Source organism: Limanda limanda, chromosome 18 (assembly GCF_963576545.1).
Source record: "Limanda limanda chromosome 18, fLimLim1.1, whole genome shotgun sequence".
NCBI classification, from domain to species: domain Eukaryota; kingdom Metazoa; phylum Chordata; class Actinopteri; order Pleuronectiformes; family Pleuronectidae; genus Limanda; species Limanda limanda.
The window spans coordinates 15,623,924-15,646,665 of NC_083653.1; the positions used below are offsets into that span (position 1 = coordinate 15,623,924).

The 22,742-nt window shown below is 39.1% G+C and overlaps 2 protein-coding genes across 2 annotated transcripts in view; one reads left to right on the forward strand and one right to left on the reverse strand.

Annotated features, from left to right (window-relative positions):
- Positions 1-22,742, reverse strand: part of atad2b (ATPase family AAA domain containing 2B) — a 73,770-nt gene that overhangs the window by 13,432 nt on the left and 37,596 nt on the right. Inside the window, exons 25-26 of the mRNA XM_061091782.1 lie at positions 15,712-16,416; positions 14,002-14,123 (exon numbers count right to left, since the gene is read on the reverse strand). Of these exons, the coding sequence (XP_060947765.1) occupies positions 14,002-14,123; positions 15,712-16,416 (827 nt within the window). The remainder of the gene's footprint in view (positions 1-14,001; positions 14,124-15,711; positions 16,417-22,742) is intronic.
- On the forward strand, positions 5,475-6,615 carry LOC133024625 (interferon a3-like). Its single transcript, XM_061091783.1, has 5 exons — positions 5,475-5,606; positions 5,685-5,777; positions 6,012-6,161; positions 6,319-6,399; positions 6,517-6,615. The coding sequence occupies exons 1-5, from the start codon at positions 5,475-5,477 to the stop codon at positions 6,613-6,615; spliced, it is 555 nt and encodes a 184-aa protein (XP_060947766.1).

Genomic DNA, 22,742 nt, shown 5'->3' on the forward strand with positions numbered 1-22,742 from the left:
AGAGACTGTCTCATTGTCTTTTCAAGATGATATCTTCCTACAGTATAGCAACTTGTTTTGATCCTGATCCTGATATTGTATAATTTGTTCAACACGCCCACTCACTGGTGGGGAATTGTTCTGACAATATCCTGCTGAATTATCACGTGCGCTCACTCAGTTTTTAGACTAAGACGGCTGGCGGATAAAGTTCGGAGCATCTGACTCAGATATTTGCATAGTCACAGGAATCCTCTTCAGATAATTTCAGGGCAATATATAAAGTTTGGGCTTGGCTAGAAGCATCATTAGTTAGGGAAAAACAAGATTTTCTGTTGGTGTTATGTTTAAAGAAGTCGACCCAACAATATATAACACAACTAAATTACTTACTAAATGTTTATTGCACTTTGAAAATGTTCTAGCGTGCTAATTAAATGTTCCAAACTTTTTTCTGTGGTGCAGTGAATTTATTATTCTATGATATACTATTCTTAATATTCTTATTCTTTTATCACTGAGAGATGCTTCACTAGCTTCGTGCATGCGTGCATGTATGCCGCTGAATGTATATGAAAAGCCTGTCTCCATAATGAGCAAGAGAAACGAGTTAGACAGCAGCAAGGGGGGGGAAAACACAGGGACTTGAAGCCCAACATTCTTAGTCACCGGAGACACTGTTAAGCCCTCGATATCTGCCTCTAACAGAACAATCCAACCCCTTCTTCCTGTTTTAACTCAAGAAATAAATCAATAATACATGATTCTTGTTTGCTTGTTACCATGTATGGCTTCATAGGGGGTAGAAGCTGGCAGCGGGGCTAGTATAGCGAGATGTGGATGGTAAAATATCAAGTCAGTGACAAATAATGTGGCTTACAGGGCACTTGGTCACACATATAATGCAATATTGATAGTGCTGCAAGGGTCAGGGACAATCATGACAAAATATTACCATGGTTCCAGCAAAGTAAAAAGAAATGCTCTCCCCCTTTTCAGCTGGGTATGTAAAATCCTGCTTGGGTTGACATCTCATCTAAAATATGCAGGGCCTGGCTTTACTTCCAACATTAAAACCAGTGGAACATGCCCCGCCATTTAATAGCTGTGAATTCTGTTTAGGTCATTACAGAGGAGGAAGGTCAATTGTGTCAGAACTACATTAATTTGGATGATTTAATACATTTATAAATGGTATTACTTAAGTGTGCTTGTGGTTTTAATAATAATTGGCATAATTAAGATGTGAAGATGGATGTAAATTAACAGCTCCATGTAGTTCAGTATTCACGTCAAGTTAAGCCTAGATGTCACTAAGTTTATCAGTGACTCAGAAATGTTCATAATCAAAATACATTTTCCAGTAAAAGCACATCTGCAGCAGAGACACAGTCAGACCACATTGATAAAATGAATAGAGATTAAGCGCCAGTTTCCTGGACAGGCTATAAACTAAAGCAGGACTAGGCCATAACAAAGCCTGGATATCGACAAAGATTTATTTGATTTTAAATTGAAGACCAGAATGGATTCACGATGACTTGATTGTTGACGATTAGTTACTTTGGATAACCACCAATGTGACATGAATCATTTCTCAGAAGGTGAATTTAAATTGTGAGCAACACTGCAGTTTCCTTGCATATAAGACTGTCTAACGTGTGTATTAGGGGTGTAACAGGATACAAGAATCAAGTTTAAGTACATACTTCGGTAAGGAGGTAAGGGCTAGGTACGTTTTAGGTATAGTATAAACAAGGCACAGAAAACTATGGCTGTATCACCTACCCAAGTCATTTTTACAAATGTAAAACAACAAAATAAACACTCATAAACAAATAAATAAAAATAGTACAAACGAATATCCATTAAGGCGCAGCATGTAGAAAATGACTGTACTTAAACTGCACAGTTATCGTATCGTATGTTTATTAATTAATATTATGCATCTTTGTTCTCAAATAATTTACTACCACCACATTGTTTGCAGGTGGCCCTGCTGGTACAAACAATGTCTCCGCTGAGGAGAACGCCCTCACATTAGAGACAGAGGTTCATAAAGGACTCGTATGACGTGACTTGCAGGCTGAAATGCGGACGAGAGGGAACTTCGTAACGGGGTTTGATAACTTTCAGTGTGTGTTTGAACCCTGAGTTCTCAACAACAGAGAGCGGTCGCATGTCCGCTGCTATAAATACACCTATGACGCCCATTATTGCTTTGACACAGACTGAATTATTTGCAAGCAGCAGCTTTAATGCTGTGGGGAAGCTTGGTTCGCACTGAACTGGATTTTTTCCGTGTCCAACTAATGTTAGTATTATTCCCAATGTTAGTGGGACATCACTCTGGTGATGCCATTTCAAACGAGTCGGCATGTTCGATGTGCTTCACTGCTACATGTCCGATAGCAGTCGTGCAATGTCTGCAAACAGCTTTTGTACGGTCCACTTGTCTTTATCCGCCAACATTATAGTGACTGTGAAACTGAAGATTTCTCACATAGCAGACTTAAATGATGAGGGAGGGTCTTCACACTCCTGTCCATCTGTGGTCGCTATGACGACGAGCCTACAGCACATACGATCCTTCCCTAAAGTTGTACCTCTGAATTTGAGACACGTACAGTATGTACACAAATAAGTTACGCACGTGGACACGCTGCATAAGTTCGGTACACGTGGGTACTGAACCGAAAGGCCAGTCCCAACAAATTTCCCTAGCGTGTACTTCAGTCATAAAACTTAGAATCAGGGATTTATTTTCCTTGGCAAATTCAAACTTCAAATATGATGCATCTTAATTTTCATAGCCAACAACAGACACATTGAGTTCAAGTGACAGATGCTTTAACTAAGTTCACACATACTTAAATTATCACTGCATATAGTTTGTGTTGACATGACATAAGCCAGGCAGGCAGCTGTTAGCTAGTGTTTATTCTCCAGCATGGAGAGACTGAAAAGAATCCAAACACTGTTCACTCGATTCCTCGGGTCCTCCACAAACCTATGAAGGAATATTTACTTATATTGTATTTTCCCAATCATATTGGGTCCTTAAGTATGCTTCTCCATACATGTCACATTGAAGTTAATCAAAATTAGGGTTGAACCTATCGATAATTTTTTTATCAAAGTAAAAATTCAGGTAACTTTCTGGAAGGATATCAACACTGTGTAAATTCAAGTTTAGCAGTTTATCAGAAAAGCATTGTAGTGGTATCAATGTCTGTATGAAGCCAACAAACTGACTGTGAAATAAGATGATGTAAGTATAATTCAATTGAGTTCAGTATTTTAACAATATTTATTATTCATTTTCACATTGAGCTGGAGGGTACTCTAATCAAATAACTATACTTTTCTCTTTTCAAGTAAAATAAGGTTGGCATTTTTAAAAAAGGGCTTTTGAATCAGGCACATACAAAGCTTAATTTTTGAACAAAAGCAATAAAAAGATGTAGTTTGAGTTCCCCCCATTTCATATTTAGATATCACATGTAGAAACGGTCTGATAATCGAATAACAGGTCTGGTTCCATATAGAGCTGCTTCTGGGACAATTGGTGACCTATGCTTGTGGGCGACTATTTTCGCTTCAGCTTGCTCTTCAGGTGAGTCCATGCTTTGACTGTGTGCAGCCACCTTCCTTATGACGCGTTCCCCCAGCCCTAATCAAAATAAGTCCATTATGTATCTTTGGCATAGCTGTTAAGATGCTTTTGCCCATTATCCATCAGCAGTTACCATGGTAACCAAAATTACGGTACAGACACTAGAGATAGGACAGCCAGAGCTCCCAGATCACACTTCAACAGCCAAGATTGACAGCCAGCACCTTAAAGTCTCATTGTCTTTTCTGCAAATGGTCTCCAAGTACTGCAATAAAGTGAGTCTGTATTATGTGAATTTAAATACTGAAAAGCACAGCTTTCAGAATTGGGTGGCATTTAACAGCATTAACTTGTATTGCTCATCTCTCTTCAAGCATCTATAAAATGCTTCCACTTCAGACATCTAGGTCTCCTGACACATCTTACAGCAGCTCACAGGATTTCCAACACAATACCAAAAGCTCTGATCAATGAGCAGGGTCTTTTTTTCAGTTCGTCCCTCTCGTAGATGGCATCAGCTTTCTGAGTGCCAACACTACACTGTGCAGATCTGCCCCGAGTGCAACTGCTCAGGTCACAGTTCATGAGACAACCGGGACTCAAGCTGTCTCATATAGCCCGCTATTTTCTATGTTGCCTTTTTTTCTTTAATTAAATTTAACTTTTTTGTGTAGGGTGGAGTAATTTGATTTCAACGAAGTAGAAAATCAATACATCATGCAGCTCTGACAAAGCCAGTTTCAACAACTTAGTTAATGAATATTTATGTGTTGTTTTTGGTACTTATCATAATTATACTAGTCAATTCTAGTTGGATGTGTCCAAGATAATGAGTGAATTTTCATTTCTAGGTGAACTATTGAGACTCATTTTCACCAATTACTTTAATACCTCCATGCCCCTGAGACAAGACAAGCTGCATCTTTTTAAGAACAAAGCTCATATTGTAGTGAAAATCCAATGGATTCAACTTTGACCTCTTGGGTAAAGCCTTATGTTGCATTAATTCAAAATACAATAGAATAAAGCTGATTGATGTGGACTGATTCAAATGCAATTAATTAATTTATTGTTTAAGACGTGTGAAAAACACAAAAATAAATAACTTAAAAACATAAAAAAGAAATGCATTAAAAATAAATAAAAATGTAATAATAAAAACTGAAATCAGGCGATCTAAAATGTGAAGGAGAATCCCCTTGTCTGGTTTAATACGTATGAGCAGCCCTGTTTTTCTGGTTTAAACAAGGTGAAATGTCACAGACGCATTCTCTTGAATGAGCGTCACAGTGCCGCAAGCCACAGACACTTTCATTTTCTCTTTCATGGAACTTCCCTTTACCACGCCTAATGGACACTGACACCTGCAGATTTATCAATGAAGTTATATTATGAATCCACAAAGAGACAATGATGCAATTCCGATACACTTATAAGAGCCATGTAGAAATATTCATCTTAGCCTTCAAAATCAGCAAATAATATAACATAATCGCGTGTATAGAGATATATATTTATATCAAATATTGTATAGATGTTATTTTTTCTATTCAATGCATTTCATGGTAGCACTTTACAGGAGCATTTTAAATATGAATACAGGGTGAGCTGTGATTTTTCTTTTTTATTATGGAATAAATTTTGCATCAGTTTTCACAATTTAAATAGAAAATATTTGACGTTACGCCTGTAAAGGATGTTGAGGTTTTACCTTGAACTCTGAAACATATGAAAGCCACAAGGTTTCCCAGACAGTTTATGTCAGGAAAATGAAAGGTGTGTGTCCTTCTTTAAATGAGGCTCTGCAGGTCAGCTCCAACACAATCTCCAGAACCTGAATCTGCTCTATAGAAAGTCAACTTCTAACTGGTTCTTAAAGATGCTTAACAGGATCTTCTTCGTTTGCCTTTGCCTCTGTCTCTACAGTGCAGGCTCAGCGATGAGCTGCAGATGGATGGATAATAAATTCAAACAGTACAGCGAGAACTCTTTGGATCTACTAGATATGATGGTGAGTGAACTTGTTTGCATCATGTTTTAAAGTCATTGAAATATCTGAATGAGATAACTCATGATGTGTGTGATGCAGGTTCAAAATTCCACCAACACCACTGAGGATGCTGAAGTGGAGGAGACTGTGGCCTTTCCTGGAGATCTGTACAGCCAGGCGTCAAAAGCCTCAGTGAGTAAAATACATATCTGCAGTGAATAAGAAACATAGATAAACATAAGAAAATATTTGATTTGCTAGTCTTAAACATGAGGAATTGTTTTCAGAGAAAAGTGTGTATAGTAATATTTCCTATCATTATCGGCAACTTGTTTTTTGTCTTTCTCTGATTTCTCTTCTTCCTCGGAATCTTATTTTTCTTCCCCTTCTGATTTCTTTGTTTCATCTGAATTTTCATTCCTACAGGCTCAGGACAAACTTGGATTTACAGTGCAGGTTCTGAAGGGGGTGGCTGCCCTGTTTGAGAAGGATTACAGCTCTGCATCATGGGAGGAGAAACGAGTGGATGACTTTCTCAATATTTTGACCCAGCAGGCTGACGGCCTTTACTCCTGTGTAAGTGTCAGGGTGGATGAATACAGATTCACTCATTTTGTTTAGATGTACTTCTTTATGTTGCTCCAAGTGTTGACTGAAGTGATCAGTGGCTCAATGGTGACACTAATGGAGATTTTTTTATCTTATGAAAGCTTATTTTGTTTTAATCATTTAGATTGCGAGCCACAGCCACAAGAAGAACAAGAAGCTGCACATGTATTTCAAGAGACTGTCAAACCAGGTCCTGAAACAAAAGGTAAGTCTGCCAACCCACCTAACCACCAAGTTACCTACCTACCTTCTGCCTTATCCTTCCCATCTACCTACAGTGTCTATCTACCTATCTATCTAATGATACTATTCTTGTGTGTAGGACTACAGTGCTGAATCTTGGGAGCTGATCAGGAGGGAAATCAAAACACATCTAATGAGATCAGACCTGCTGATTTCATCTCTACTCACCATCAACTAGAACATCTCCATCAGATTAATTTATTTTATTTATTTATTCATTTATTTATTCATTTATTTATAGAGAGCTTTGTCTATTTATTAATTGATTGAATGTTTGTTTTCCCAGTGAGGAAATTGCAATATACATTTCTTACATGTCATATCCAATAAAAACATGTATTCTCCCACAAACAGAAAAGTGATTGTTTTTATTCCTCTTGCATCAACAAAGACGATACAGATTTCTTTTTTATTACTAATATACATTACTCAATATAGAGTTCACTTATTCAGTAAAGACCATGCAGTGTAAAAATGTAAAGGCTGTTCAAATTAGAAACACGAGGTTCCCATCTGATATTTTATTTCTTTATTTCTCCTTTATTTCTCTTGACTTGGTTATGTGTGGTTTTTTTGTTTGTTAACTCTGCATTTGTGGAAAGAAAATGATAATAGGGAGAAAAAGTTTGACACAAAATCCTAAATGTAAAAAAGGTTTACAACAGTCGATACCACACACATTATTGCATCCATAATGATAATTTGATAATACAGTGTTAGGGGTTAGGGGTTCTAAGTGCTATACTTGTATATGTGTTTTGTAACATGTTGAGGCAGCTGCTAATATTTGTTAATATTTTCTTTGTAGTTCTAACAATGGAGATTGACTGTGCGGACTGGCTTCCCCCATAATCTTACAGTAGATTACAGAAGATATGCATCTGTGTTTGAAATTAAGCTTGCTCTAACACAGCCCTGGGTTTATAAGCACTGACTATGTATTTAAAATATTAAACTGGATCAGGAGCTTAAAGTTAATTTGACTTGCCTCCCTACTTACTGAGGATATTAAAGACAGAGTTAGTCAAGTTAAAGTTCAGGATCACATCAATTTTTCACTGGTCTTTAAAGGCTCCAACATGAGTTGAAAAGGCAGATCAAACCTCTGAGAAGGTAAAAATTAAACATAACCATATGAAATTAAAAGGGGATCAAATAAATATTCTGTTACCTTTAATAAAATTGGGGATTTATCTGGGATTGAACATTACTGTGAACATTTTGGATAAGTCAACAAAATGTTTAATCTAGTCATTTTGTGCCATACTATATCTTTAAATATGATTGAAATCAATTCAATGATATTTACAGAATATTTTAGTATTTGTCAATATGTATCACAGTATTGTAATAGTCTGCACTTGTTACAGTGAGTTTCCATGAAGCAGTTTCTCTCTTTTAGCACTAACATCACTACAGAACATTGAACATAATGTCATTAGTAACTGCAATAAAGGGAAGTGTGCCACATACCGACTTAACTACCTTATCAATCTTAACCATTCTGATGTTATCCAGCCATGGCAGATTATAGAAGTAATTGTTCGACATTATACCCAGCTCTGCTATCATGATATTATGAAAGTGTGATTTTTTGTAAAATAGCTTGAGACAATTATACTCTATACATTATAGAATAAAATCCATCCCTGTCTGACAAAAATGATCCTCCAATAGGACAATGTGGCACAGTCTCATCTCTCACTATTTGCCACTAATCTTATGAAGACATTGAGGCTGATCCATGGTGGGGTTTTTTCTTTGATAAAATAGGGCTATGGTTACAGTTTCCAACAACCCAATAGGGAAATGTGAAGGAACTCATAAAATATGAAAGAAATACCTTCAGAGGATGAGCATGTAGGGGGGTGTAGATAAGTACGAGATCAAGGTGACAATAATGAATAATGAGAGAAGAAAAAAAAAAGATGAAGCTACCTTTACTTGTCTAAATTAATTTTACTGAAATTTTTCCCAATTTGACAGCTGAAAAAAAGTTAGGGTGTATGGAGACTTAATTTAAGAGGTATGTCGAAAAAATATGTTTGGTAAGTGGTCTACAGGAAAGAATTTAAATATTTTATAAGTTCAAGACAGAAGAGATCCAATATTACCAAGTAATAGTAGGAGAGACATTTTAGCCCTGACTTAACACAAATAACCACAAGCACACCTGCAAAGTTACCCGAAACAGAGATGATGCTTTTAAAATAAATGCGATAGAGGCAAAAAATCCAATAAAGGAAAAGTTTAAGAGTAGGTCAAGGGTATGGACAGGATTGGCTATTGACCAGGTATGGTTGAACTTAGAGTTACCCTCAAGGGAAATAAAGGTCAATCAATGTAATGCCCTTTACATGTGTAGAACAACCAGTGTGTGTGTTATAGAGACTGTGTTAAACACTGAGATCCGCTGACCAAGCACTAAACATTTCGGACCATATAACTATTGCATCATGACAATAAGTTGTCTGCTTAAAACTCTACAGTAAACATTCTCTCAAGGGTTTTTTGAGCAGTCAAGTAATGGGGCTTTTAATCTATTAACATAATTTTCATTTTAAATACATTATCAACACAGTCTTAATTGATATTTGAAAGCAAATGTAAGACACTCAAACTTCTCAGAGTGATGTTTGTTTGCTGCTATTTCCTACTTGTCATGTTTTTATTTCACCCTGACTTATACTCTCACCTTGGCTGTTAACAAATGTAATAGCAAAATCATTCAAATTAAAACTCTGTGCTCGCACTCGAATATGTGAAACGTAGGCTCTAGGATTTCTCCTCTGCTCAAGCAGGGGCTATTTGAGTTGAAAGGACAACAATATCTGAACGTTAAATCAATAAGTCCTGCTCTCAAATAAAGCTAAAGGGGAAAAAAATCTAAAAATCCACATTCCCATCAGCACCGATGCTATGAAATGTTTGCTTTCACTGGAAGACCAACACTGGCTTCTATTATCACTGTCAAGGTTGACAAATGAGAAGCTAAGCATTTAATATCAACTACAAAATCCAACACAATGTGATTATATATATGTTTAAAAAATATATAAGCTCAGGGTTAAGTGGGATACATAAGGTGTGACCACCTAAAACGAGCAAAATGAATCACCCTAAAGGTTTGACAAAAAGGCAAACTCATACAGAACATGAAGAAAATGGAAATTTGTATGTTGTCTGCTATATTGACACTAGTGGTTCTAACATGCCCGGCCAAGAGGCAGAGCAATGCAAGCGCAATTACATGCAAATCGCTGCTCTGTCAAGGCCATCAGTGGCAATGAATGAAAATAAAAGAAGCACTTCAAATGCTGTCTACTTTATTGACAATCAAAGGCTGGTCCAGCACTACTATTAAGCTGTTCTCTTTTGAAGAGACATGTGGCGTGGCTACTTCGCCAGAGGGGCCCCCACTGTTATTAGAGCTAAAACGAAGGACGGTGACAAACTGAATTGAGGCAATTTCTGTTGACAGGCTTCTCTAAAACAGTAAATCCTGACATGCTGTAATAGCCAAGCGTCAAGCCAAAGATATTGCATACCATGCCAGAAACAAGAAACACTAGCTATTTCTAGGCAGCTGCTAAAGAAAATCGCAGAGCAGATGATAATCTATGCGTTCTTCGTAAAATGGAGGAAAAAATTGCCGGACCAGATTGGATTTCATGTAACGGAGTTCTCATTCGCAATCGTCAGCACCACTTCTCCCAGCCCATCTGTAGACAAGTGTCTGATTATTGATGAAAGAAAACAGCTGAGAATGAGAGACATTTTGGAGCAGTGATAGAAACAAGCCTCACGACCTGCTTATTCATGCCGAGGAATTCATTTTGTTTTAGACTGCATCAAGCATCCTCTCAGTGAAACTGGCAATAATAGAATTTGATTTTGCTAAGAGAGCAAATAACTGTGTCAAGGCTCTGAAGGACGGGATGTGAATACTGAAATAATAACATCTCTGTCCTACAGGCTTTGAGTGTAGGGTCTGGGAACAAACTCTGATAGTATTTAATTCTGGAGAGATTTCAGAGCCTCCTCAATCAAGTTAAAAGTAAGGAGTAACGAGCCCTCTACAATCAATGAATATGACTGAAGGAAAAGGAAAAGGAAATGGAACAGTACAACACTCACTGCGGTCCCTAGCACACATCAGGCATCGTGCCAGTCCCGGCTCTGCCAGCAAAAATCTGCTTAAATGATGACTCTCATCCTACATACCGGAAATTCAATTTGTTCCGTAAGCCTGGGATGAAAAAGCAATTATTCACAGTCCCCTCTTTTCACGATCTGTTTCTTTAAGATATCTCTCTTGTTCCCCCTTCTAACAAATAAACCCCCAGATTAGTGCTGTGTGTGGCTGTTCATAGGGGCAGCCGGTTGAAGCACTAAGATTCAAGCCAACTGAAAAACTTGTCAATCAATTTGAAAAATGGGAGTCAGATTCGGCAAGACAAGACCTACCTCGCCATCTCTTTCATCCCCATCGGACACGGGTAAAAGCCACTATATAATGGATTGATGGCATATCACTATGTAGTACGGAGGACAGAAGTGAGATCCTGTCAGAGGAACCCTTCTTTTACACCAATTACACTACACAGAACGCCTTAAAAAAAGGCCCCCCTACCCGATCGGTGACGAGTGCTGTCAAGGGATTCCACTGAGCCGAGACTCCAATTTACACTTGGGGTATTAGGTGGGACCCTAGCGTGACTGTGCAAAGTACCACAGAGCTGCTTCACATGCTCTCTGTTACTTGGAACACATCCTTGGATAAGTTGGCAGACCTAGCGAGGTGGACAGAGACTCATGTTTGAGGCATAACCATATTTCATTCCACTGTTGTACGAACAATACCTGTTGATTGAGGAATGTGAAAATCGCCTGACATCGTAATTGGCTCGCTCTATCTCTGGATAGCAGCGATACAAAAAAATGTGATAGTTGAAAAATAAGGGGAGAGAGACAGTGGCATAACTATAGGGTGAATGGAAAGGCAGGATAAGCCTCAGAAGTTTAAGAGTCAGCCCTCTGAGAAGGGCAGTGTGACAGCGTCAGCCCCAGGCAGACCTATGGATCCGGAAGCTTAAGGCTGGTCATCCATGATTGAGTTTCCAAACCCTCCATACATTAAATGCCTCAAAGCTTTCAATGCATCTACTGCATGCCTCGGTCAAAAAATGGTGTACTTCTAAAATATCTTAAACACAAATTGGCCAGCATGCGCAAATAGTTTTTAAATGTTGGTAAACCCCCTAAAAGAGGCGATTGACTCTTTTCATTGCCAGTAGGAGTTTGCATCATTTTTTTTCCTTTGGGCGTCATGTTCAAAGTCACGATGAAACAACGACTGAGGCGCTCGCACACTTTGCCGTCTTACCAAATTAGCGCCTTCAACCAGGCGATACGTTTCCATCACCGCTGATCTGAACCGGAGCCGATTAAAACCTGTGTCTACTGCGGAGTCGTTTGCATTGGGAATAGATTAAAGCGGCATTCACTCCCAAGTCAAACAGATGTGAGTGGATGTTGTTGTTTTTTCGACCAGTGGAAAAGGGATTTGATTATCTAGATACCTGCTCTTTGTTACCTCTTCTATGTTTGGAAACCACAAAAGGATGGATTGATGGCAAGTGCAGAAGGATTCTGACATGAAACCATTCATCTCAGGAGCCAGTGCACGTGACCGGGTACGCAATGCAAGAAAATGAGAGAACTGGTCTGGCTTCTTGCAAGACCTCGCTGCCGGCTCACTGATCTGAACATGAATGCTTCCTCTTCAAAATGGGACCATGCCAAGTTGATCGTCAATGCCATTTTCACACCACCCCCCTATTAAATGTCTGTGCACAAAATGTGATTTACCAACCCATGGGAAGCAATAAGTGACTAATTTCCAGCATTGAAATTAACAACAGCTGCTTCTTTTAGAGAAGGGAGGAGAAACCACTCAAGAAAGCTCTTCAACCACACTGGTGACAACATTTAAACAAGCACCCGTGTGAACTCAAAGGAGACAAAAACAAAAGCATATTGGTAACAGTTTCAGATTATAGCGCCTCTTTTTCCATAATCACAGCGTAATTAGTCAGTTGCAAAACTTTGACAGCTCACCACAGCTGGTTCTGCAGCATCAATTAGTCTATATTCTAGTGCTGTCTAATCTCACTGTTGGATTTCAGGGCCCTTAATCATAATTTTGTCAGGTTTCTTAATTCTTTATATATAAAAAAAAGTGTATTAATATTTGGCTGCACTGTAACTTCTGAGTATTCTGTGTCTATAGCTGCATAATTTATTCTGCACAATTATGTATCTTGTCTCTTTTTGGAATGTGTTGCAATATTCTCTGTAACATATTAACACAAATCAGTGAAAAATTTTAAAAACGGTCATAAGACGTGACCACCGATATTCAAGCTACTTTTAGATAATGACTCCGGAGAACGTCCACACAATTGGGTCAAGACTTTCTCCATGTGAGAACAACGCAGCAGGAGATTCTCCACTCTCAGATGCATTCACAACAACACAGACATTTCCAGAGCCTTCAGGCGAGGGGGGAGGTGCAGCATGCAGAGGCAGGAGGTAAGGTAACGTATTAATTCCACCGTGGAGATCACATGTTTTTGTTCACGGCCCATGCAAACCAGTGCATGCCCTTATCAGCCATTTGAATACTTTGTGTGTCTTTCAGTTTTGCATCGGTCACGTGTTAAATACTTCGTCAACACAGTACATCACTCACAGTGAGGATCCCCTGCTGTATTACAACAAGGGCTCACTCCGACATAATCCAGAGTTTTAACTGGGGGGGCTGGCAGATCAAACTACTAATCCTTCATAGTCTGAATTCCAATAAATATGTAGAGTAAAAAAAGATGGTGACAAGGGAGTGCGGTTCTAAAAGGTAAAATATTGGCTTGAGTTTGGATTATGTTTAGGAGTGGGGATAGAGCTTTTCTGTAATAATTATTTGTGCACCACTGAAGGTGTTTCCCTGAGGTTTGAGCCGTCAAGCTCTGTCGAGGGTCGAGTTTTAATCAAAAATATAGAACGTCAACGTGCGTCAAAGTCAGAGGAAGATGAACAGCAATCAGGTTGAAAAACCTCTGGGTCTTTACCAAACGCTGTTTTCTTTCAGGCCCCTCATCTCTGAGCACTTACCATTTTTCCGAGAATGCAAGAAATATTATTCTAATATACTAACTTTTTATAGCTGTGAGGGCACGGTGTACAATTTGGATAACTCATTCTTCCATTCGCCTTTCATTTTAAAAGTACAGGTGCCACTAATAACAATGAAAGTTGCTCTGTTTTATTAAAGCACCCTACTAAGTCACGACAGTTTAACTATGAGCCAGAATACATGATAGTGGTACCCTGAAATTGGAGGGAGGAAATGGGATACAGCCGTCCTCAATTCACACCTTTGTATTCTTTTGTTTGTACTTAAAACATGCTGGAAAAAAAAAAAATCACAAACTGACAATTTAGCAGGTGCCACCACTGTTACACCACTAAGGGACAATACATTACTTAAAAAAAAACATTTTACCGTAAGTTGCTGGTGGTCAACCACAACCGGAGGGACTGGTTGTGGCTCCTCCTCCGGCGTTTCAACAGATTCTTTCAGCTGCTCTGATGGGCTTCTCTTGTATTTCCTTACTTTGGAACCTCCTGTGAAGATATGAAGGGATGATTAATGGAAGGAAGGTGAACTGAGAGGTATGCAGTTTTATGAATTAAAGCAACTTTCAAATTAATGGGAGAGCTAAATTTCAGAGCTCAATTTGTTTTTCTCATGAAACATTCGAAAGCACAAACTGGACGGTTTTATGAAAATAAATCCCAGCTGCCATGGACACAAGATTTATGCAAAACCAGGGTACAAGAAAGAAAGTCTATTTGAAGCTACTACCAGTTACTGAGAGCACAATATTTCACATCTGGCCTCTTTCCTGTCCATTTATAACAGTGTTCGGGAAATGTTTTTGACGGGAACAAAAGGGCTGGCTCAGCAAGGGAGCGAGGAGGCGGAGCAGCTGAGTTGTTGTTTGAGGAGCCGTAGTTTGTTTGTGTTCTGCGGTCGGGTGATTTTGTCATCTTCTGATGGCTTCTCCATATTGTAAGCAGCATCATTACTCTGGCTTTCCAGCTTGGCCTCTGCCCATCACAAACCGAGCAGGCCGGTGATCAAATACAAACGTATTGGTTTGCGTCTGACTTGAACACTACACACTAGTAAAAGGGACATATTGGCTCATGGCAGAGAAACTGAATATATGTGGCGGTTCAAAGATGGAGAAATGTGCACCATCGAGGAAACGTAATCGTGTGGCATTTATGCTCCTGGAGTTTTTCTATTGAAATACAGCATTTGATAAGGCAAGGGATAGCATTTTTATATTCTGTATAACTTATGTTACATTATTCATGTTGTCTTCTCCATTTTTAATAGCTAAACCACGTGCAAGTCAGAGAAGCTGGATGATAATCATAGCTACATGTGGGGGCAAAACGCTGGCTGAATGTGTGAAAATTGACCAACTCTCTTACCTCAGTAAGATTGGATGAGGAGACATTTAACAGGTAAAAGCCTATCACTGTGTATGGCTGAACAGTGTATAGTCAATGTGTAAAATGAACTGGTTAATGGAACTGCTGTAAACAACTTGACAATGGAAAGCCGTTGAAGGCTGCTCACGAAGTCACTTAATGTCACTACATGACGCAATACACAAATTAGCATATTCATGACATAATGACACCATATTTGCATTCTGCCTGGTGTCAGCGCATTTTAGCCTTTTATCTGTTTGCTACTCTTTTTATTCTGTGTTGACATAAACATGCATTTTAATAGATTTAATAAATTCTATACATTTGCATGTTTTTCAGTTTCTGCTGTCAGACGACGGAACAAGTAAGAAGCTGTGACTGACCCAATAAGAACACCTGTTAATCAGCATTCAGCTAGAAGCCATTTTCAATTTGATTTGCACTGATAAAACTCGTCGCACATAATTTAAAGAGAACGTATGTGCTGTGATTTCGGCTGCAATATAATCAGTCAGGCTAAAAGTAAAAAGCATATTTTATGTCTTTGTCAGGTGCCGTGCCTTCAAATGAATAAGAGGCATATAGAGATGCACCTCTAGAGGGAAAGACTGACCTTGTCCTTTTGGCACAATTGCAAAAAATGTTAAGATATAATTTGAGCACACAGAAGAGCACTGTGTTCTATTTTATCAGTCTACTCATATACCTTCTATGTCTTGATCTTCGTCAGCACTCTCAGTAACGGCCCTCCAATCCTGGTGGGGGGGCTCCTGAGTTGGATGGCTCTCATGTTTGTCTTTGTGCTCTTCCTGCTCTGGCTCATTAGAGCCTTCACTGCTGCTCTTGGGGCTCTGCAAGTCCAGACTGTCCATTGACACGTTTCCATTCACACAGTCCACTTGTGCTACTAGGACATCCTCTATGTGCTTGGACTGGGCCTCAGCATCTGAGGTCTCAGATGTTTCAGCCAGAGGATGGAGCTCAACCCGCTTGGCCTGGCTATCCCCGTCTGCCTTGGGGTGAGAACTGTCATCAACGCAATACAGCTCAGTGTCCTTCTCCATGTTCTCAGACTCGCCCTCGTTGGCTGTGGTCTCCTCCTCCTTAGGTGTTGGTTCCTCTCTAGCTTCATTGTCATCTGGAGGTTCAGCAGGAACCACAACAAGTGGCTCACTGGAGCTCTCCTCCTCAGTGGAGGGGGCATGGTGATGGTGGCCATTGGGTTGGGGACCTGAGGTATCGCAAGACGATTCCTCATCCGGCGTCAAAAATGAATCACTGGGTCCTGCAGCTTCCACTTCTGCCTCGGGCTCATCCTCATCCTCTTCCATTCCTTTCTTGTAGTTCTTCTTTTTACGGATGATGCCCCGCCCCCAAGAAGGCCGCCGGCGAACCTTTCGCTTTATATGATCTATGATGGAAAGAGAAAGAGAGTTAAGAAACTATATTAAATCAAGATAACTAAAAGAAACCACAATTCCCACAAGGGAAAAAAAAACAGTAGTACCACTGCATTGCAGATGCCCATTACACTCATTGACTACATGACTGGACATGTGATTCTCAGACCCAACATTTCTCTGAGGCAAAAGGTTCTGGTGCCCAGTTGAAAAGATGCAGGGAGGATGAGGATGACACAAGGCACAACACACAATAAACCATTGTTGTCTTATTGTTAAAACAGCTGAAAGTAATCCAAGACTTTAAATTCTAAACTGCAGAATATTTTCTCCCTATTGTAAAAGATACTGTAGTGTAAGAAAAAAAGTTCTCCTTCGTATAGTTTGCAAGTTGACTTCATTTAAAGCAGAACATTTGGTCTTTCTCCAAGGGTAACAAGCAATGGGTGACAAAGACGACAGAGACCGTAAGAGAGACAGAGACAGCAGCCGGTTATATCACTGATATTTGGACACTAATGACAACAGATGGTGCTTGGGGTTTTAAGAGGAAGGGGAAACTAAAGCCTGCTCTCTGAGATAGCAATAAAAGTGCTGCAGCAAGCAAAAAAACGAATGCTAGACTGGGTGAAACTTCAAGGCATTTGCCTTCATTTACTGGTTTCCTGAAGCAGACACTGAGATGCAGTCCCGAGCGACTAAGTCAACGAGAGTGACTGTGACAGAAAGAGAGTGAAAAAGAGACACGTAGGGACCAACACAAGGCAGTTTCCTGACAATGGGCTGTCAGGGAGACACACACCCTAACCCCAGAGGAACCTTTGGTCTTTGCATCAAAAGGCATTCACAAATTAAAATCATCTGTTGAGTCCCATGAGGCAGCTCTGACACTGCATAATTCTGAGTAACGCCAGGATATAAAAAGTAATTATTTCATAAAACAACCATCTGAAAAAAGGACAACGAGATTGCTTAAAATGTGAGTGTGTGCAAATCAGATACTCCGTGGATAGAATCACTAGATCACAGTGGACAGTGTCAAAATCCATAAGTCCTTGCCATTATAATTCTGTCAGGAACGAAAGGTCGAATATAATTCTGGGATCTTATGCAGAATAAATAACATATGCCAGCTTGGTTCTCGAAGGACCAGGATTCCTTTTAAGATATTCATCAGACTGAACTGCAAAGGGTATAGTGAGGAGAGATTTTTGCCTCAATACTAAAGAGGCTCTATTCTGTTAATTGTACCTACTCGAGGACATGACTGAGCAAACTGACCAGAAATCACGATGTACCGTTCCCTAACCCTAACCCAGTGATAACCTTTTGCTGAGTATTAGTTTGTAATTTATACCAATACCGAAAAAACAAGAAAATGTAAAAAAAAAACTAAGGAACAGAACAAACTAGACAAAATGGTGACCCTCTTAATAAATGACCAGCCACACATTTCCCGTGAGCCACAATCACAACACCAGATAACCAAGTGGTGTCAGCTTATGCTGCAAAACAACTGCAAAAAAATTGTGATTTACATGTGTTTATACAGTGGCTACATTTGCATATGTACTATATCTTATCGCACACTTTCAAGGACATTTCCAAAGAGTAAAACTTCTTTAAAAAACAATAAATGCATCTATATCTAAAGGACACTAAAGAACATGCAACATCTTAGTCAAACTGCTGGTCAGTGCAAGAGCATCCAGTACAATCATTTTCTTCAACTTTCTCTGTTGCTTTTCTTCACTCTCATTATGATTTGACATCCAACAAAATGACCATGCATTGCTCAGGCTATGAATGCAATCAGGCTGGGGGACTACTGGATGCCTTACAAAAACAGAGTAGCTAGCATTCTGCACGTACGAAAAACAATGGCAGCACATCACAGAAAATTATCTCCATTCTCCCACAAATATCTACACAGACTGGTGTGGTTAGAGAAGAACTGGGCAGTTTTCCCTGTGAGACTACCTGCGCTGGGGGTTTAAACAGAACAGTGAGACACACGCCAAGGTCCCACAACCACCAGCAATCAAGCCCACAGTTTGTAATCTCACTGTCAAGTGGGTAGAGGGGCTGCTGGCAAACTAGATTTTAAGGTGGGATGCTGCTTTGGCTTTTGGTTCCACCTGATCTGATCTGGAAGGAAAAGGCAATTGGATAAGTTTCATCTCCAGCTATGACTGTCGCTCTGCTCTGCTGTAAATGAGGGACCAGAGGTGGAGAGGAATTGGATATTCCTGAATGCTGGCATCCTATCAATAAAGCTTCTTTGTGTGTGTGTGTGTGCGTGCCTCTTATCTGTGCAGAATGCTTGGACGACCATTTATTTAACCTTCAGAATTTAATTTTATTTAGAAATGCCATGCTGCGATGCCTAGTGCTTAATCATAACGCGACTGTTATTTTTTATCGATTTCAACACAGAGAATATTACTTTTTGCCCAATCTTATACGTTGGCCTTTTTTTGATATATTGTCACTTTTATCAAACACAACAAAGTTAAGGAAAACTTCAGCATTGTTAATCTTAAAAGATAAGAAAGACAAAAAAAAGCACATCGCCTAGCACTCCAACAGGGGTTGTGGGTTCAGTACTTTTTGGTATTTTGGAGGTCGGGTGGTGCTAGCTGGCTCTCACAACAGGTCAGGTGGATGTGGGTAATAGAAAACCTTGACTCATGTATATCCAACAGCTGCTTATTTTCAGCTGGCCCTTCACTTCATTTTTTTTACACATACAAACCAAAACAAATAATCCACCATTTTTTCATTCTTGCAAAGGCCAGCTCCTATCACTCCTGAAGGAATTTAAAATTTTAGACTGAATGGCAGCAAACAACTGGCCACACTCCGCTCTTAAATTATGTATAAAGATCCATGTAGCGGCAGAAAAATTTTAACTGCCATCACATACTTCTTAGAACAGTGTGTGGGTTAGGGACACACACTGTTGAAAGCAAAAAGCCCCAGGGAGATGAGTATCCAAACATACCAGCAAGTATTAAATAAATAAATCATTCCAGTGACACCGACAATTCAGCGGCCTCTTGGTAATGTCTTTAGGCGGAATTATGAATCAGTGTCTCCAATTCACTTATTGATTTTTTGTAAATAATTCATAGTATGGAGTAATCAGATCACAACCCATCAGAAGACGATTGTGTTTTTAACAGAAGACATAGGGAGAAGAAGCTCTGAAGAATCTGTAACATAAAGCTTACAAACTGACAGCTTCTATACTGTGTGCAATGTTAATGGGGTTTTCATTGCAAAGGCATACAACTCCAGATCGACTGTCTCTATAGCATAGGCAAACGAGTAAAAGCCCCAAAGCCATGTCAGTATAATACAGATGGGCTTCTATATTGAGTTTATAGTAGGGCCATCCAAGCAAACTTAGAAGCACTCCATGCCTATAGTGTTATATATTATGCTGTGGGTTATTTATTACTTTTATATCTTCCCAATCTCACACTACCATAAAGGCAAGTAGGATTGATATGATTGGTCTCTGGGCTCGATGCCACATTATCATCAGTACTAACTCATACTTACTGTGTACCCCAAAGCTAGTTAAACAAATTTAGGTAATCAATCCAATCTGCCGCTGATCTTTGCCAAGGAAAAACATTCAGCACTGATTAACATTTAATTCTTACATTAAGGGACATTGCATCTTTAAAAGGAAACACTCTTTATTTGGGAAAAACCCTTGCTTGATTAATGGGAGAGCTGACACCTCAGTAATATCTGGAAACTACAAACAGCTAGAAGACTGAAAATAGAAAGAAACAGCTCAATAGCTCTGTGTACATGTAACAAAATCCATCTTCAAACATCTGAGGTAAGAACAACAAATTGCTGCTTTGCAGGGGGTTAACGTGGAAGGTAATTTCCAGTAGCTTCCTAGAAGGGTATTAGCTGGTTGCTGGGCAACTTTCTCTGTGCAGCTTTACTTTAATGTTGTTGGTATATCAGTATGGTTCCCCTAAAAGGTGCAGACCTGGAGAATGAGGTACAAACATTCTCTAAATATGTGTGTTTGCATAAGGGCGATCACAACCATCAAACTGTATCAGCCAAAAACATTTGTCAATGATAAACCTTCATATCTTTATGCCTTAAAGGGTTTGGTTAGCCTATAGTTTAGCCTCCAGGAGTTTCTGAAGGCTGGTCTAAGGAGAAGAAGAAATGAATAGACGATGAAAGAAAATGAGCTCTTAGTGTCTCCAGTTGTCTTTACTACTAAAATGAGACAGGAAAGCTGTCAAACAGCCAAGAATGACATCTGTTACAATGTTGTGCTCGAAAAGACTGGTCTTAAAAATGTGTTGAAATAATTAGGTAAGAGGAACGTGTGAGAGAAAAGTCAACCCTTGACCGTGGTGATGTGCGGATGCAGTTATACCCGCGGACTCAAGGTTGATCCTCAGGTCAGGTGGGTAGGGTCGTAAAATTAGCATATCTGATGATTAGCGAAAGGGTTCGGGTGGGTGAAATAGGCATCATACATCATTAATGTGTAATTTACTAATGAAATTCTCTAAAATGTGAGTGAAAAACGTGGAGAATCGTATGCATACCTGCAACGAGCACTCATTCAGTGCAGCCGGGTGCATCATTGAGACCAGATGGAGTCTTACTTTTGGTGCAGTGAGAAATTACTAACCAATGAAAACATACGGCCCTATTTTCTTTGCGCCAAAGCAAACTGGCAAAGTGCAAAGAAATGTCCAGTAAAATCAATAGGTGTAATATGTAACAATATTAACACCAGTAGAGATGGAGTGGAATGTTCATGCAGATGTTTCTAAATTGGAGAAAATAATTCCTCCAGTTGGGTGATGGGCGGATGAGTCAAGCTCTACTCTACAGTAGCTCAGTCAGCAGACTTCTGGCCACTGTGATAGTGAGCCGTCCTAAAAACGTACAACCAAACAAAAATTTTGTCAGGCAGAGTAACACTGTTACATTGTCAGATAGTTAGTAGAAGATGAGACAATCTCACTTCAAATCCATTCAGCCTAAATCTGTTTCAATGTCATTATGTATGACACACGTTGTAATCACTCACAAAGAAATGACTCACTTTCACTCACTGGTTCACTTGTAATGAGTGGGTGTACTATGAAAATCTACCAAATTGAGTTAATTTAATGAATATTGTTGCAAAAACCGTCCATTATTTAGACGGAGATGATAATATTAATTTGCCGATCTTATGCCCTTCCAAGTCACTGTGAATAATGGGCTTTGTGCAAATTCTTGCATAGATACAGTATTATCAGAGAGCATGCAGAGTACTGTAAGAATAGCCAAAGGCACAAACCTAGCAAGCAACTCAATTTTTTTTGTCATTTGGGTTCATTGGAATCAACTTGACTTGGGGCCTCAATCTTGTAACAATAATGAAATATTGATCAGCCAAGGTCCCATCACCTGCAACTGATGGGGAGGAGCTTGGAGTTAGGAGTTGTGTCGCAGCCTTAACATAAACATTAGGGAGAGAAATACACCTGAGTACAGAGGTGCAGCATGAATGTGGATTAATTTAACTTGTACTGAAAGTTGTACTGTAGTTGGTAAGACTGCAAAAGCACTATATAAATACAGTCTGTTTTTCCATACACATTTAAAACATTTTTAACGCACACTGTTATGTTGTTATGTTACACAACTAAATTAGACATTGGGGTTACATGTTCTAATAGTGTTTTCAGCTCGTAGCTTATTTCAAACTAAAGTTCCATCATATTTCAGATGGAGAGAATAACCACTATTCCCATTTATCCACTTAAAAATGTTTATAAATACTCTGTATTTACAAAAGTTACTGGCATTACAGAAATGTCCAGCTTTTATGTTTATATCACATAAGTGTTTTTCTTTTAATCTGCCAGGTCCGGATATACTGTATCTTAGTTTAAAATGACATTCCAAGCAGATGACCAAGAGCCATATATCAAATAGACTATGAATCTATGAACAAGCAAAAACAAAAAGGTTTTGCATTCATTTTAGATTTTTCTGTTTGTAATTAAGTAAGTTAAGGTATATTAACTAGGCTCATTGTGAAAAAAATTGGTTGTGCTGTTCTAAGCATAAGCAATAAAAAAATGGTATTCCTGAAAACTTTATTTTCCCAACGGTATCCCTCTCTCAGCTGTAATTAACACAGCACAATGGCAGTATATCCACGGCCATGACTGCTGAACAAATTCCAATTCAACGGTTCCTGATGACTTTCACTAAGGAGTGATTTAAAATGTTTTTTTAAGGTGCACATAAAGCAGACTATTAAAAATGTCAAATGGAAAACACCTTT